The sequence below is a fragment of the Entelurus aequoreus genome, linkage group LG07 (assembly GCF_033978785.1).
Source record: "Entelurus aequoreus isolate RoL-2023_Sb linkage group LG07, RoL_Eaeq_v1.1, whole genome shotgun sequence".
Taxonomy (NCBI): Eukaryota; Metazoa; Chordata; class Actinopteri; order Syngnathiformes; family Syngnathidae; genus Entelurus; species Entelurus aequoreus.
Window position 1 is genome coordinate 50,754,689 of NC_084737.1, and position 18,521 is coordinate 50,773,209.

Below are 18,521 nucleotides of genomic sequence, written 5' to 3' on the forward strand. Positions count from 1 at the left end.
TATGTCCTATTTGGAATAACTTTGTGCCGTGAGATCATTTTACAAATAAACGTGTTCAAAACTATGTGGCCAAATGTCAGCCCTCAAACCTCTATTTATGTGATTTGTTGAAGATGGAAAAAATAAAAATGCAGAAAATGTCAGATTTTTTGGTCAAGGTTGACTCAAGGGTTAGGAGATCCAATCCTCTGTGCACCAGTTTAGTAGATCAGCTTGTGTGTGTTATCAAGTTTGTCATGTGTTTTAGTACATGCAAACCTTTTGTAGGTCAATCACTTACCTTATAATTACTTTTCAGGGTGCAACATAGGATTAGACTGGCACATTCAGCTTCATGGCAACACACCGAAGTCTATACACCACTGCCATTAAATGTCTTGCAATAAATTGCAACGTCTTGCAAAGTCTACTATATAATACCTGCAAATGAGACTCAGAAATGTAATAAGAAAACAAAACACAACAACTGGACAACACAGTTATTATAATCAGCCCATCTTTAATTGTTAAATTTAAAAATGAGATTTTATTATGAAACAATTAACATTTACCTAAATACACAAAAGTACCAAAACGTGGTACCGTTGAGAACTGGTGTCAATTCTCAGGTTCCCGTTTCAGTTCAAATGTGAAAGGTAGTCACCTCTAATCGGCTCACAAGCAATTAGAAATGTCTATTTTCACAATATTGTCACGGCCAGGTTGCATTCCAATGCGCCCTCATCTGTGCGCTCTGCTGGTTGCGCCTCCAAGAGCGCACCTCGGGACTCGCCCACGACCGCTCACCTCCTGCACGCGTCACTCCGGCTGCGGCAAGCAGCTGCAAGCAATGAGCAATCTACACACCTGTCGTTGATGAGCTCTCCTGCCTTCAAAAGCCTGCTCAACCTGCTTTCCAGGGCCAGAACCTAACCTTCTGTTGACGTACAGTAAGCCGTATTCTTGCTTGATGCAATCCTGCTCTCTCTGTGTTTTCCCCTCCGTGTTTCATTGTTGCGTTGTCCAGTGTCCTGTCGTTCCTGCAGCAAATCCCCGTTCCCGCTTGGCGAGCTGTGCGCCTCGTCATTCTTTGTTCCTCTCTGGTTACCTGGCTGCCCCCTTGGATCTCGACCTCTCGCCTGGACACGGACCTCCTACGCCCTGCTTAGCCCCGACTTCCTGCTTGCCTCACAGACATACAAGCCTGCCCAGCACCTTTTGGACTTGCCTCTCACTCAGCCATACTTGCCAACAATCCCCAATTTTCCGGAAGACTGCCGAATTTCAGTGCGTCTCCCGAAAATCTCCCGGGACAACCATTCTCCCAAATTTCTCCCGATTTCTAGCCGGACTTAAGGCACGCCCCCTCCAGGTCCGTGCGGACCTGAGTGAGGACAGCCTGTCGTCACGTCCGCTTTTCCTTCATATAAACGTGTTGGCCCAGTCACGTTATAACATCTACGGCTTTTGGCGAGTGCACAACTGCACACACAACAAGAAGGAGACGAAGAACGAAGAAGACACAGTCATGTCGACGACGAGTGACAGAGAATAGAACGAGGATGGACAATTCAACCCTAAACTCACTCCTTTCCTGGAAATTAAATTTCACAGATGCTGCCTGTAATAGAGTGATTTAAGTTGTTTGTTTCCATCTCCTGGTGAATGTTGGGTATAGTGTTCTGTGGTTACTTTTTGGTTGGCCATCGGTTTACGTTGTGTTGCGCACCCTGACGGCAAGTGTGGGAGTTGGTTCTGAAGTATGAAGTAAAGAGACGTAACTTCATCACCTCGCCTGGTTATTGACTCCAACCCAGAATATTACACTGCACATACCTATGCTCCTTCAAAGGCTGTGCTACTGGCTGCAAAACATTGCACTTTCAAATACAACAATGAATAGAGGAGTGTGTGTATATGTGTAAATAAATGAATATGTATATATATATATGTATATATAAGTACATATATATATATAATAAAATACGTATATATATAGCTAGAATTCACTGAAAGTCAAGTATTTATTTTATTTATATATATATATAAGAAATACTTGAATTTCAGTGAATTCTAGCTATAAATATACTCCTCCCCCTTAACTCCGCCCCCGCCCACCTCAAACCAACCCCCCCAATCTCCCGAATTCGGAGGTCTCAATGTTGCCAAGTATGCACTCAGCACTACGGGTAACACTCAGCAGCTAATCCTACACATTGTCTCACACACATACACATTTTTGGCTCTGTCACACTCCATTTCCTTTTAAGTATTATTGTTTTGTTAATTATATATATATATATATATATATATATATATATATATATATATATATATATATATATATATATATATATATATATATATATATATATATATATATATATATATATATCCATTTTCTACCGCTTATTCCCTTCGGGGTTGCGGGGGGCGCTGGAGCCTATCTCAGCTACAATCGGGCACAAGTCGCCACCTCATCGCAGGGCCAACACAGATAGACAGACAACATCCACACTCACATTCACACACTAGGGCCAATTTAGTGTTGCCAATCAACCTATCCCCAGGTGCATGTTTTTGGAGGTGGGAGGAAGCCGGAGTACCCGGAGGGAACCCACGCAGTCACGGGGAGAACATGCAAACTCCACACAGAAAGATCCCGATATATATATACATATATATATATAATAAATCATAGAGAAGTTATGCCCTCTTGTGGTCTGTGCCGTCTACTCCCTCCAGTAAACATAACAAATATTTCCTCTTTAATAACAAACAACACTTGAGAGAGTAAATGCGGATACAAAGATGAGGCGATGTTCTTATAAGGAGGGGGATTCTTTATTTATAACACACGGTCCTGAAAAGGATTCTCCAGCTTGGCATCTCATTTACAATGTTGATCTGCAGGGCTGCACAGGTACTGTTTGGAAACCAAGGTTGCAGTGGCATTATAAACACAGGCTTGAAACAACATAACCTTTCTTTTTCATTTTTTTTTTGTTTAATACAAAATGGGTACAAACACCAATACAAAATGCTTGTGCTGTCGACAATTTACAAAAAAACTATTTCCTCTTAGACTTTAGATACCTGTGCAATTAATATCATAACTAACGTTATATTGTTTCATTTCAACTATGTGGATATGGTATGCCAGAATTGTATTTGTAGTGCAACCTCGGTCATGCGGGTTGCCACACGTCACATGTTGAATAGTTACTGTAATAGAACTCATCTGGCCATTGTAAAAAAAGACATGCAAAAAGCTCAAGTCGTACATTAAACTTGGTCTGTTTAGCGAGCAAATACTACAGTATGTACACTTGGACTTGGGCAAGGAAATCTCTAAAGAACCACTGGTCTTTCTTGTAGTGGCGGCCATATCCTGCAATCAGGTCAGGCGTGTCCATGGTCACAAATTGTCTACAGTACGTCGGAGAAAAAGCGTTCTTCAATATTTGCTATCTCTTCTATAACTTCAGACGGCACAAAAACAGTTGTTGCAATTTGTCATCATGCAACACCATAACAGCGCCATTTAAAAAAAAAAAGTCATTGTGTGTACGTGCGTGGCCTGCTGCAGTGTTATCCCAAATTTTTTGTTCGGATGTCCCTAAATGTGTCAAAGAACGTCCCTTTGTCCTCCGGCAGTCCCACTACCTGTAGGAGGGCCCTCTGAGCTTTGCAATCAATTTGAAACGCTGGACTAGAACCCGCATTTGGGTACAATAAGGCCAAGAGGAGTGTGTGTGTGTGTGTGTGTTTCTGCTGGACTGTACAGGTGAGTTTGAAAGGTCTTTACTCTTTGCTCTGAAGAGGCTCGAGTGACACGGCAACACAAGCATGGCTGTGAGATCGCGCTCAAAATCAATGGAGTTCTCTTCACCATGGCTTTTTAGCGGTGAAACCTTCCTCGCCAACGTGTTGGTCTCACTTGAAAGAGTGAGAGAGAAAAATCACCAGTGATTCATGTTGACAAATGTATAAAAAAAGGTCCTGTATATACAACATTGATGTGTCAGACACAAATCACAGATAGCGAGAGTAACAGCTGTGTTTATTTTGTGAGGATATTCTGGAGGTGGAGGAGCAACCGGATAGATAAGAGCTAATCCGGCAGCAAGCGTCCCTCCTTGCCTTGACTCTGATTGCACTTTAAGCTGAGAGTGGTTGGGGAAAATCACTGCTCTCAGTTTCTGCACGGCACGTTGCTTCTGTTTCCTCTCAACCGTTAGATTCTAACCCTGTTCACCTCATTGATTATAACATGATATTCCTTCCCTTTGTAAGAACCCAATCACACCCAGGTTTCTCTTTGATGGCCTTGGATACTTGCATTGGCAGGAAAATAGCATGTATTTTTCTAATGGATGAGCCTTTTTCAAGGAGATGCATTATTACAGTTTTCCTCTTATAATTTGTTGTATTTTAAAGTCATTGCGAATTAGGTCATGCAGCATCAAGCTGGCGACCACAGGGGAACATGTTCCACCCACTGACTACATTTGAATAATTAACATTAACATTTATAAGTCCTAATTTCCTTCCAAGATGGGTGTGTTTTGAAAAACGATTACCGTATTTTTCGGAATATAGGGCGCACTTAAAATCCTTTCATTTTCTCAAATCGACAGTGCGCCTTTATAACCCGGTGCGCCCAATGTACGGAATAATTTTGGTTGTGCTTACCAACCTCAAAGCTACTTTATTTGGTATGTGGTGTAATGATTAGTGTGACCAGTAGATAGCAGTCACACATAAGAGATAAGTGTAGACAGCAAGATGACGCCAGTAAACAACACTAAAACTTTAAGTTGAGAATAGAGAACATTACACACGACGCTCAAAAATCTGTCAAAATGTTGGAGTACGACTTTGGTAAGCTATGAAGCCGCACCACTTGATGGATTGTTGCAGTATTACGGCTACCGTCGTCAGACGTACTCTGGTTCAACATACAGTATTATTATGGTATGTGTATAAGGACCGCAAAATGGCACCTGTAGCAGACATTATCTGGCGTTTTGTTTCACAATATTATTCAAAACCAATTTTTCTTTCCTTCTGGTATCTGCTGATGTGTATTTGGGATCTGCTTAAGTCCACCACTGTAGTCCGTGCTGACACCGTAGTCGATAAGCTTCTTCTTTTTCACTATCTTCTTGTTATGGGACATTCACCCTACGCTGTTGCCATTTCTAATATAAAGTAGCATCAAATTCAAACTTATATCTCGCTATGGAAGCGCTAAAAACTACCGGTGTAGTGAGTTTACATAATTCACCCGCGGAACTTTCGTTATTAGAGCGTTCCTGTCGGACGTTTTTTCACGGGACACATCCGGCGTTGTTGCACTAGTGAGCCACGGATGAGGAGATGCTGCTCCATTATTGATTTGAGTAAAGTCTGAATGTCATTAAAACAGTTAGCTCCATCTTTTGACACTTCTTCAACTCCCGTCCTTGCACGCTACACCGCTACAACAAAGATGACGGGGAGAAGACACTGTCGAAGGTGAGAAACGAAAATGAGACCGCCCACAAAACGGCGCATGCTGAAGCGAAGGTCAGCAAGCGACTTAAAAATGGTCTGTAAAACATAATCTATGGAACAGTTTGACCAAAGAACCATTATTACATGTTATCTATACCACAAGGAAGTGTTTTAAATGTAGAAAAAAATCATAATATGACCCCTTTAATGCGCCTTAGAATCCTGTGCGCCGTTTGTATGAAAATAGACTTGAATAGATCCGCTCCTCAGCAGTGCGCCTTATAATCCGGTGTACCTTATGGTCCAAAATATACGGTACACGAGCCCATAAGCAGATTTGCTGTTTCATTCAGTCTTGAAAAATGTATTCTTTTAAAATCTGTTAAGGCTTCATTTTTGACCAGTGGACTTTGATATAGTGTTCACAACTCCATGACAAACTTTTGTTTGCTCTAACTTCTTCATGGAAACTCTTGAACTTGCAGGCATAATTTTCAGGGGAACATTTCAGATAAATAGTTAAGTGCAGCCTGAAGAGAGACAGATTGAGGAGCCGAGAAATCCCTGGCTGAGGCTCAAATCCCTCAATCGTTGTGAGCACCAACATTTTTACATTTAAACATTGTTGTGAAGTGTTACTGAATCTAACATAAATAAAAACAATATAGTGAGATAAAGAGCAAGGGATCATTCAAGCTGACTTCATCTTTACTTTGTATTTGCAATGTTGTATTGTTTTGTCCGACAGTAAGAAGGGAATTCATACAACCCCAATCGTCTCGGTTTACCTGACACATGAAACGTGACGAATTGGGGAGGGGGGTGCACTATCCACTTCAGCTGCCGTGTTAAGTGTCTTGAAATGTGTTCTGTGGCAATTTGAACTTTGACCACAGCATCAGTTGCTATGTAGGGCGGCACTTTCCATCATTTTCAGCAAACTGCATTGCAAAATTATTAACTACCCCTCTCCCTCTTACGCGAGATCCACCCAGGAATGGGGTCCATTTGAATCCCCTCCCTTTTGTAGAAAACTTGTAACAGGTATACGTCCCTTTGGGTGTGCGGATAAACATGTAAACCTTAAATGAAGGCAAAGACCCTCCGTCACGTGACCTTCAAAGGATTGGACACATGACTGTCGTGTGTTAGGTGTGATTACTGAGTTCAAAACAAACACAGCTGCTAATGAAGCCAGAAGAAACAAAGACACTTCTCCACAACAGTCCCATCTCGTATTTGTGTGATTTATGCAATCATATTCATCTTGGCTGCCATCAACATGTACTGATTTGTCTACATAACAACCGCCTTGGCTGGTCATAGCTGGAACTGGCACCTCCGCAGGTAAAGCACAGCCCTGCAGCACGATGGAAAGGTCTGAGTTAAAGGGTCAGGGGTAAATGAAGGCGCAGACGCCCAGAAAATGGCAACTTATCCTGAGTTAGAGGGAGTCGGTTAAAATATGCACCACTGAAGGCACTTTTTTTTCTTTTCTTTTTTTTTTTTTAAACAACAGTGCTTCTATTCTAAGTAAATTCAAGTTCAAGAGAGAATAAACCAGAGGCCTCACACAGGAGGGACTGTCATATCTGGGTTCTTGTTCCTTTTTGCTACCCCCTAGACAAAGAGGCTGAAACCAAAAAGCTTCTGCAGAGAGGCAGACAGGGGCTGACAGCTAGAGGGAAGTGAACACCTTGAGGAGTAAGGAACGACTCTTGTTGTGGAGTGAAGAGAACAAAAAAATAAGTCACAAGAAAAATAAAATCAGACAGAAGCGACTAAAGCCTGGCTTAAAACTTCACATGAAAGTTTGAAAATACAAATTGTGATAACTCAGAGCTTCTGTGTCAGTCAGACGGTGCCCGACCTCTGAAGCAGGTAGTCCGAATGTTGGTCAGTCGGTGTGAACTTGTTGCAACCCCTGGTGTTGGCGGGACATAGCAAGCCAGCTGATAAGACGAGTGCGTGAGTGTGTGTGATTTAATCCTCCTCCCCCCCGCCGTACATCTCGGCCAGCTTCTTGAAGCGGGGTCCCCAGTCGTTGAGGTAGTCATAGTCCTGCTCTCCGGTGCTAGAAGAGTTGAGAGAACTGACAGAACCAGAAGTGGAGCCGCCGCCCTCATAGTCAAACACCAGCAGCGAGTCATAAGGTGGTGCTGTGGGGTCATTGTCAGCTGCTCGGAGACCCTAAACACAAGGAAGGATAGTCACTTTACTGCTTAAACACATCCTATGGTAATGAAGGCTTTTTTTTCTCTTGAAATCAATTCAGACTATGATCAACTGTGTGAGGTGTGAAGTGAATTATATTTATATAACGCTTTTCTCTAGTGACTAAAAGCGCTTTTACATAGTGAAACCCAACTTCAAACAAAGTGATCATTGCAAACTCGTGCATTCTTCGACTCTGCTCTCTTGGACTGGAGTCTGAGTTGCATGCTTTCAACGTTGTTTCGTAAAATCTTTCAGTTTTCCGCCCTTTTTGATTAGCTCTCGAGAAACTCTGAAGAAACGTTTGTCCTTTTCGCAATTTGAACAATTCATAGAGCCGAAAACAGCACAAGCATAGGGCATTTTTTTATTTGAGAAAGGCTAATGGCATCTCGTACCCATTGAGAACAGAGCTAGCCTGACTACCACACGTATTTATTTATTGGGCGGGACGGGACGTGAGCCGGATGTGACGTCAGTAAAATCCAAGAAATTGGAGTTCTTATATTGGATGTTTTAGATGTAGGCCAATATAGTCTGATACCTTGGTTTTATAGCTGATATTGGGCTGTTATCAATATCGGATCGGGACAACCCTATTGATTATGAAGATTGTGACTGATAGAAAGGTAAAACAATTCATATACCGACAAACTTGAACATTTTGCTTATGTAATCTAGAGTCACCAAAGGTTTTAAACAGTGTCTTGGACATTTTTTCTACCACAAGAATTTTGGCTATCGCTTGCCTTGACGAAAGATAAAAAGTTTGAAGATATCGCTGACAATGAATGAAAATGGACAGAGCAAGCTCAGGCTACAACAGTCAAACTGCATTGACTGAATTAAACGTGTTTCTTTATAATCAGTAGTTGTGGATAAACAGCGCAAATAACATCCCTGAATAGCACTTGCTTCCAAGAATGACAAAGCAGGACTATCCACAGAAAGGTTTGTCAGGTGACGGGGTTCCATCCACTTCAGTAGGATACATGGTAAGGCGACGGATAGAAATATATACTGTAAATCAGAATGGTCTCTATTTCCTGGCACCCAGTGGGTGGCAGGAACGTTGTGTATTTGTTGATGCTTGTGTTTTACTAGGCTGCTGGAACGGGATCAGGCGAGTGTGTGCGTGTGTGAATGAGAGACAAGGTTGGATGGATCAAAGCTGAACAGCTGCCAACACCTCTCGAGTGTGAAAATGCTGTCACAAGTCTGTCAATCAGCATTTTCTCGCATCAAAGTGCCGACATTTTAGGTTTGGAAATGTAAAGCCCCGTGCTATGAGAGCCAAATTGTGGCTTTTTGTGGCCATGCCAGCCACTACCTATTAAAGAGAAAATTGTAATCATATTAAATGTCAATATAGATGGCAAGTGAAAGGCCAGGCTGCTGAAAGGGCAACAATCTATACACAATCATGTGAACAGGTCACTCGTGTCCAGGTGTGTTCACCTCATGGATAAAGTCCCCGATGTCTCCGGGGTGGGGCACGACTGGTCTGATTGGGTACTGGGATTCTGGGATGATGGGCCGTTCATCCACCCTGCGGACACCAGGAGGCTTGTTGATGATGTGCTCCAACGAGTCAGGCTGCTGCAGCTGACTCAGGTCGTAGTCCTACAGATCCAGCGGGTGACAGAGATGTAATAAGGGTACAAGAGGTCAGATTACAGAGCATGTGACTTTCTTCTCCTGGGATCTCACCTGGTCCTCTTCTCCCCCTCCCTCTTCATCGTATTTCAGGATGTTGTCTCTGACATCATCCTCCGGGTCAATGAGCAGCTGTTTAATGTGTCTCTCCTTCTCCCTGCGCTTGATCCACACAACAAACAGCAGCACCATGCCTGCAAAGACACACAAACATCATTGGGATACATACATTTAAAAGATGTATAATACACTACACTTTAGGAATACTGCCTTTATTTTGTCATGGTCATGTTATTGCTTTGTTGAACAATTACTCAGCCTTCTTTATCGCTTCCTGATATTTACACCGGAGGTAACATGACAATAATGACAACAGTTAGAAAACTGTTCGACACCTCTTTCTCACTGATCTTGGACTGGACAGCCACTAAAACCAGAAAAGTTCCTGCTTTGACGAAGAACAATAAGGGCGTGATTTACTAAAGGTTTGCGTGTACTAAAACATGTGCACACCTGATATCACAAACAATGGTGATCTAGAAAATGTGTGCAAAGTTGATTCCGTATGTTAACTGAGCAGATTAAGGCGTGCAATCCATTTTGCGTCTCCGTCTTCATTAATATGCAAATTATATTCTGATCATCAAAATGCCCACAGTACTGGGAGGAAAAGATGCAAATATAATTATTTAGCACGGGCAATGTGATTAAGCAACACACATCACCGTTTTGCGAGCTCTATTTTGTGTTTTATTTAGCACGTGTCAGAAGGACGTGCAAACTGGCAGTTCCACACACGGCTGCCGGATCCGTGCTCGCGCTGCACAGACAGATGATGGACAGACGAGAATCCTTCGTCCTATGTGTGTGTGTCAACATTTTGGACGGTCAGAAATAAAAATGATTAGACACATTGTCTATTCAGCAACATCATTTTATATTTTTATAGCTGCTAGAGGATTTTAGGGACATCCATCCATCCATTTTTTTACCTCTTGTCCCTTTCGTATTAAAACAAATTAAATAAATGCATTTTAGTGTCATTTAATATTTTTTTTGTGAAGTTTTAGTGAAGTTTGTTTTTTCATAGAATAAATATCATTCTATTATTATTATTATTAAAACATTTCTTATACAAAAAACTAAAAAACTTTAAAGGCCTACTGAAACCCACTACTACCGACCATGCAGTCTGATAGTTTATATATCAATGATGAAATCTTAACATTGCAACACATGCCAATACGGCCGGGTTAACTTATAAAGTGCAATTTTAAATTTCCCGCAAAACTTCCGGTTGAAAACGTCTATGTATGATGACGTATGCGGGTGACGTCAATGGTTGAAACGGAAGTATTCGGACACATTGTATCTCAATACAAACAGCTCTGTTTTCATCGCAAAATTCCACAGTATTCTGGACATCTGTGTTGGTGGATCTTTTGCAATTTGTTTAATGAACAATGGAGACTGCAAAGAAGAAAGCTGTAGGTGGGATCGGTGTATTAGCGGCTGGCTGCAGCAACACAAGCAGGAGGACTTTGAGGATAACAGACGCGCTATGCGACGCTAGCCGCCGACCGCATCGATGATCGGGTGAAGTCCTTCGTCGCGCCGCCGATCGCTGGAACGCAGGTGAGCACGGGTGTTGATGAGCAGATGAGGGCTGGCGTAGGTGGAGCGCTAATGTTTTTATCAGAGCTCTGACGAGGTCCCGTAGCTAAGTTAGCTTCAATGGCGTCGTTAGCAACAGCATTGCTAGGCTTCGACAGGCGGCACAGCATTAACCATGTAGTTACAGGTTCAGTGTTTGGTTCGGTGTCTCCTGTTAGTAGTATTGCTGATCTGTTGTCTATCCTTCCAGTCAGGGGCTTATTTCTTTTGTTTCTATCTGCATTTAAGCACGATGCTATCACGTTAGCTCCGTAGCTAAAGTGCTTCACCGATGTATTGTCGTGGAGATAAAAGTCACTGTGAATGTCCATTTCGCGTTCTCGACTCTCATTTTCAAGAGGATATAGTATCCGAGGTGGTTTAAAATACAAATCTGTGATCCACAATAGAAAAAGGAGAAAGTGTGGAATCCAATGAGCCCTTTTACCTAAGTTACGGTCAGAGCGAAAAAAGATACGTCCTGCACTGCACTCTAGTCCTTCACTCTCACGTTCCTCATCCACAAATCTTTCATCCTCGCTCAAATTAATGGGGTAATCGTCGCTTTCTCGGTCCGAATCGCTCTCACTGCTGGTGTAAACAATGGGGAAATGTGAGGAGCCTTTCAACCTGCGACGTCACGCTACTTCCGGTACAGGCAAGGCTTTTTTTATCAGCGACCAAAAGTTGCGAACTTTATCGGCGATGTTCTCTACTAAATCCTTTCAGCAAAAATATGGCAATATCGCGAAATGATCAAGTATGACACATAGAATGGATCTGCTATCCCCGTTTAAATACAAAAATTCATTTCAGTAGGCCTTTAAGCCTCAAATGAGCGCAACTTCGGCAGTGAAAAAAAATAGTGGTGTCAATGTAGATGCACTGCAGGACTGTGTCTAAAATGCCCATAAAAAGTGGTACATGTCTCCTGCATGTTTGAAAACACAAGTAGTAGCATGATAACATGAATGTGCAGTAAATGAGAGCGTCTCCGTGGTGATGCCCCGTATAGTACACACAAAATCTTAATTTATATTATAGGCAATCTGAACCACTTTACAATTGCACACACAGTCTTAGTAAATCGGACGGAACACGCTATTTTATAGATTTCACACGCTGTTTAGCGCATGGTATTTGGATCTTAGTAAATCAGGCCGTAAGTCGTCAATAAGTTTAGAAATTGGAGAACCTAAGGTGAAAGTTCTGACCTTTGCTACAAACAATAGAAATAAATCATGTCATTTTTGTTATGCATGACAGCGATAAATGACAACTTTTAAAGCACAATGACCTTAGCTGGGCTTGGTTTTTGCATTATTTTGCAGTAGTGTTTGTATGTTCCAAACAAGGTCACGGTATATGTACAAGCAGTGCCCTGGAGGGTGCCACTCAGTGTTCAGTAAACCTCAAAAAATGTTGGACAATGGGTTGACAGTAGGCTTTAAGCTTATTGGCTAGCGCTGCTCAATTCTCAATCAGTGCCCAGATGTGTGCAGGCTGGGTTAGGGTTTAGATGGGTGGTGTAACGGATGCCAGCTAGCTTAGCTGTTGGGTAAGAGTTGCACTGGACAGTGGGTTGCTACCCTGGGTTTTAATCCTACGGTCTAGCACTGCTCAATTTTCAATTAGCGGGGATGTGTGGTTGCAGGATTGAGTCTAGGCGATGTGCAAAGCTGGTCGGAGCGGAATGACAAGCGCTTAATGTGGACCCAAAACACACTGAAACATTTTATTGCGTGTTTTTACAAGTATATCTATTGGCGGTCTCCCTCAAAGTAAAAAAACAGCCGTTGTTAAACGAATTGGCGTACTTTGGAGAGCGTTTAGTGGGGACATGTCCTCAGCACTTTTTCAAAAGGCACTTTTTGATGTCCTAAAATATTGTTACACTGTTGAATAGAGTCAAACACTAGCACCAGGCAGAAAATGGCAACTCAGGGTGAAATGTGTCCTTTTGGACCGCCTACCAGCTCACTGATTTGTTCCTGCCGCTGGCCTCTTGACAGAGTGACAATGATTGGCAGCTCATAGCAACTGACCAATCAGCGGTTAGATGTGACATGATGTTGCATTATGTTGTTGACTAACACAAATTGCAGCTAAGATATCTGACTCCTGGTGGTGTAAAAGCTTAAATATAAGTATTCTGTTCCAGAAGACATTGTTTGAGTCTCAGCCGGGACATACAAAGTAAACATTAAAAAGTGTAATTATTTAATTCTGTTAATTTTGTACAAAATAATAAATAATTTAACAATATGTTTCGATTCATATTACTCCAAAACATGCATCTAATCCCTTCAAGCCACGCCCCTGTACGCAAACCAGTTGTGTCCCATCACTTCTGAAATCCAAAATCTATACATACCAGTGACTTTGAATAATCAATGTCATATTGTGAGTATATGATGAACAGTAAAGTAGCTAAACATGTCTGTCCTTACTCTTAGGAGCGGAAAGGACATACTGAGGAAATTCATAGCCTGTAGTTACACAATCTTAAAGGCCTACTGAAACCCACTACTACCGACCACGCAGTCTGATAGTTTATATATCAATGATGAAATCTTAACATTGCAATACATGCCAATACGGCCGGGTTAACTTATAAAGTGCAATCTTAAATTTCCCGGGAAATATCCGGCTGAAAACGTCTCGGTATGATGACGTTTGCGCGTGACGTCACGGATTGTGCGGAAGTATTGGGACACCATTGTGTCCCAATACAAACGGCTCTGTTTTCATCGCAAAATTCCACAGTATTCTGGACATCTGTGTTGGTGAATCTTTTGCAATTTGTTTAATGGACAATGAAGACAGCAAAGAAGAAAACTGTAGGTGGGATCGGTGTATTAGCGGCTGGCTGCAGCAACACAACCAGGAGGACTTGGAGTTGGATAGCAGACGCGCTACCGTGAGTACGCAGCTTTATTACAAACATTTGATCGCTTGCCCGTCCGTGCGTGCCGCTATGTGCATGTCACGTACGTAATTTTGGGGAAATATATGTGCTGTATGAACTTTGCGGAAGTGAACGGTACTTTGGGCTGTGGGATTGAGTGTGTTGTGCGGGTGTTTGAGTTGTATTGGCGGGTTATATGGACGGGAGGGGGGAGGTGTTTGTTATGCGGATTAATTTGTGGCATATTAAATATAAGCCTGGTTGTGTTGTGGCTAATAGAGTATATATATGTCTTGTGTTTATTTACTGTTTTAGTCATTCCCAGCTGAATATTAGGTCCCACCCGCCTCTCACAGCATCTTCCCTATCTGAATCGCTTCCACTGCCCTCTAATCTTTCACTTTCACTTTCCTCATCCACGAATCTTTCATCCTCGCTCAAATTAATGGGGTAATCGTCGCTTTCTCGGTCCGAATCGCTCACGCTGCTGGCGTCCATGATTGAAAACAATGTGCAGATGTGAGGAGCTCTTCAACCTGTGACGTCACGCTACTTCCGGTACAGGCAAGGCTTTTTTTATCAGCAACCAAAAGTTGCGAACTTTATCATCGATGTTCTCTACTAAATCCTTTCAGCAAAAATATGGCAATATCGCGAAATGATCAAGTATGACACATAGAATGGATCTGCTATCCCCGTTTGAATAAGAAAATCTCATTTCAGTAGGCCTTTAAATGAAGTCCATTATTGAAGATATACACTGTTGGCACAGAGATTGTTGTGCATGTTGCACAATCTTGTTACATTGTCTTATATAGCTTCTCAAGGAACAAAACTATAGAATTATAACCTGGATATACTGTAACTGAGAGCGGCCAGTGTATTGCTTGCTAGCTGAATAAATGTACTGTCTTCTAGACGAAAAAAAAATGCAACACATGACTATTAGTCTAAAGAGCTGACACTCCAAGAGTGTGCACTCTAGAGTGAACATGTCCGAATTGGGCAGCAGTGCTCAGGAGGCATAGCGGTCATTTAATAACAAGCGGGTTGGCGGTCACTGCAGTTGTGTCCTTGGGCAGGACATTCAACTACCTTGCCTCCAGTGTCACTCACACTGTTGTATAAATGTGAATGAATGTTTGGTGGTGGTCACAGGAGCTGTAGCCGCAACATTGGCAGCAATGTTTCTGTCAGTCTGCCCCAGGGCAGCTGTGGCTACAAATGTATTTCAGCTTGCCACCACTTGTAACTGTGGAGTGAATGAATGATGGGTTTTAGCGATTCAGGTCAGTCCTTTAAGTGTCCGGAAAAGCGCGATAATAATCCAATTCATTATTATTAAATCATGTGTCAATATTTTGTGTGAGCACCATTGATATTGCACTGCCTTAATTATTTTAGGTATGGAATTCCAGAATTCTCCTCCACACCTTAATGATGACTGTAGACGGAACACTCCATTTTTTTAGTATTGTCTTTTTAGAATATATAAGTAAGAATGTATTGATAAGGTTTGGATGTCTTTTGTTATCCCTGGAAAAAAAAAAGGATGTAGGGTTTAAAGTTAAACTGTTTACAAAAATGTGAATGGTGATGGTAATGACTTAGTTAATTTGACAATAACAAGCTTATTATGGCCATATCTGTTGATAATACGAATAAAGTATGGTAGGTAATAAAATAAAAAACAGAGCGCCCACTTAATGGTCAGTAGTGTTGAAAAGGCATCCATGGGAGCTGTGGAGGACAAATCCTAACCAATCACAATCTTTCACATTTAATGTGTGTGATGGTGTTGATGACATGCCACACAGCCGCAAGGTGTGGTGTGATAGCCACAGCTGATACTCACTGAGCAGAATGACGATGCAGATCAGAATAGAGATGATGGCTCCGCTTCCCAAGCCGGCGACTGCCACAGCACCCGCTGTAGTGCAATCTCCGTTTTGATCACATGGACACACTTTCACTTTGATGACCGACCTGTTGGACAAGGGTGGGTTTCCCGAGTCAGACACAGTTATTGGGACCTCGTACATGCCCGGCTCCAAATAGACTTGGTATCTCAGACTCAGGCGGGCGTAGTTGCCTGTGCAGGAGGAAGGAGAAGAACTGCGTAGGTAAAAACATTTTTATAATAAACCACATGAAAACTACTGCCTTTACAAAGATTCTATTAAACAATGGTAAATGTCTATGATTTTGATTGTGGTTTGCAGTAGCATAAAACTAAAATATGTTACACTGACAGTTGTTTTTAATATTTTACGTGATAATGTTTTATGTTACACACAATGCTACTGTATTTATATACAGTACAGTGGGACCTCGTTTCACAAACCTCTCATTGTACGAACCTCAGACCAAATAAAAATATGCTTTGGTGTGCTAACTTTGTGTCCTTGTACAAACATTTCCTGCCTGGAAGCACATCCATTGTGCGGGCTCTGCTCATTCATTCAGCTACTGTGATACTCTGTGTGCTTTTTAGCCTTTTTACAAGATGTTTCTAGTTTTAATAGCTCATTATGAGTCCAAAGAAAGCAATGGCTAAGCGGTATGTGGTTTGAAAAATTCAGGAAGTATCCACAGCGTTGTCGACACTTCCCCACTACCTCCCCTCTCCGCTACAGACAAAGAAGACAAACCGACAAGGTAAAGTGGATTTTATTTATTTCTAATCATTGTAGCGACCTGGCCGTTAGGGTTAACTCGATAGTGAGAGTGTGTCTGTTTGTAAGCAGGGTGGCTGTGTAAGGAGGACAGTTCGGTTAGTTGTTGTGTTTTTTTTGTCTTTGTTATTAAATAGAACATTTTGTTATGCTTGTTTAATAATCAGTACTATAGAGCAGTTTGTATTGTGTTCACAGTGTACACACTTTTACTCAAGGACTGTTGTCAAGGCTGGAAACCATTATTCATGTTTAAATTATTTCTTATGGTAAAATTTGGTTCACTATACAAACTTTCCTATTTATGAATCCTGTTCAAGAACCAATTAAGTTTGTACATCGAGGTTCCACTGTATATCATTCCCAGGAGAGTGTGACTCAAAACATTATAATTTTTGTGTGTCCATATATTTTACATACCGTATTTTCCTGACTATAATTCGTAGTTTTTTTCATAGTTTGGCCGGGCTCCAGTGCAACTTATATAGTTTTTTTTCCTTCTTCATTATGCATTTTCGGCAGGTGCGACTTATACTCCGGTGCGACTTATACTCCGAAAAATACGGTACATATTGGCATTTTTTGGAAGATCATTTGGGATTTTCTCTCACCACTTATTCGCGTAATTGTCCAGTTGCGTCTGATGCTGGAAGGATACGAGGGCAGCTCGAAGACAAAAGGCCCAGCGTTAGAGTCCGTGTCGGCGTCAGCAGCAGTGATATTGACACCGTTGGCATTCTTGTTCATCTGCTCACAGATCCGAGACTCCCTGGGTATAAGTGCTGGGGGGTTGTCGTTAATATCTATCAGGTAGATCTGCAGCGTGCCGGTGCCGCTGGCTGCAGGAGAGCCTGAGAGCAAGAAAGAAGGGTGGAGGGAGTGTGGAGAAAATCACATCATGTCAGGAGGAAAAGATGCCAAGTGAAGACGTGTGCTGTGAAAAGGGGAAGAAAAGGGAAGGGGGGGGGGGGGGGGGGTCATTGGGCCCGGCAGATGAAGGCTGACGGATTGAAGCCAAATAGCGAAAGAAAATATAGAAGATTTGAGAATTTTCAGCAATGATGATGTTGGGAGAGTGGGAGGAGAATTTCTCTACTTGACAGAAATACTTTTGACAGTGGTGCTCTCCAAGTCCGCGTTTAGCCTTGCAGGCAAATAAAATGCATCGCGGTCGATGCAGACGCAGGCTATAGCTCTTCCACTTGCCTAAAGATGCACAATAACGATGACTGTAACACAATCAAACGAGCCCTTGCCTGTGTGCGTTTATGCAAGACCATGACCGATATCAATGATAAAGGCGTCCTGCCTGCCAAAGTACTTCTGAAGGATGAAGATTGTGTTCTGATTGTACTATAAAATACTCTGGTTTCGCATGTTATACAACTGACTTGAAAACGCATCTGTCCTTATCCTTATTCCACCGATTGTTATTTGAGCAACACGACCTGTACGGGTCTGAGATGTTGCACACAGCTAATGTATTCATGCTGCTTTACCACTAAGTTTATCTACTGGCCGCCTTTTGGCGTGGTCAGTTTTTTCCTTCAAAAATAGTATTGCAGGAAATAGCAAAAAAAGTGGATGTAATGAACGTATCAGTAAAAACAAAACATGTTAATAACAACAATAACATTTTTTATTTATTATTCGTCACGAGGCTGTTGACTTTGATAACTAGACACATCTGACCTTGTATAAAGTATGATTTATGATAATAAAGAATGTACATTTGTCAACCAGGTAGTAGAGTTTTATATCTGACAATAAACTACAAAATAAAAAAAATGGCCATGGAACTAACCCTACAAAAAAATCCTTTAAAGTGGGAAACAGTTATTAAATTTTGAATTCACTGTAATTTGTAGTAAAATGTAAAACATGTACAGTACAGCATTTGTAAGATTTACAGTACCACCATGAAATTAAAATCACAA

At 41.8% G+C, this 18,521-nt stretch overlaps 1 protein-coding gene across 2 annotated transcripts in view; it reads right to left on the bottom strand.

Moving 5' to 3' along the window:
- Window positions 1-2,819: 2,819 nt before the first annotated feature.
- Window positions 2,820-18,521, bottom strand: part of LOC133653979 (cadherin-4-like) — a 595,795-nt gene continuing 580,093 nt past the window's right edge. For both annotated transcript variants that reach the window (XM_062053872.1, XM_062053871.1), the window contains 5 exons: window positions 17,196-17,435; window positions 15,765-16,001; window positions 9,403-9,542; window positions 9,151-9,315; window positions 2,820-7,668 (listed from right to left, as the gene is read on the bottom strand). In XM_062053872.1, coding sequence (XP_061909856.1) covers window positions 7,462-7,668; window positions 9,151-9,315; window positions 9,403-9,542; window positions 15,765-16,001; window positions 17,196-17,435 — 989 coding nt within the window. In that variant the 3' untranslated portion in view covers window positions 2,820-7,461. The remainder of the gene's footprint in view (window positions 7,669-9,150; window positions 9,316-9,402; window positions 9,543-15,764; window positions 16,002-17,195; window positions 17,436-18,521) is intronic.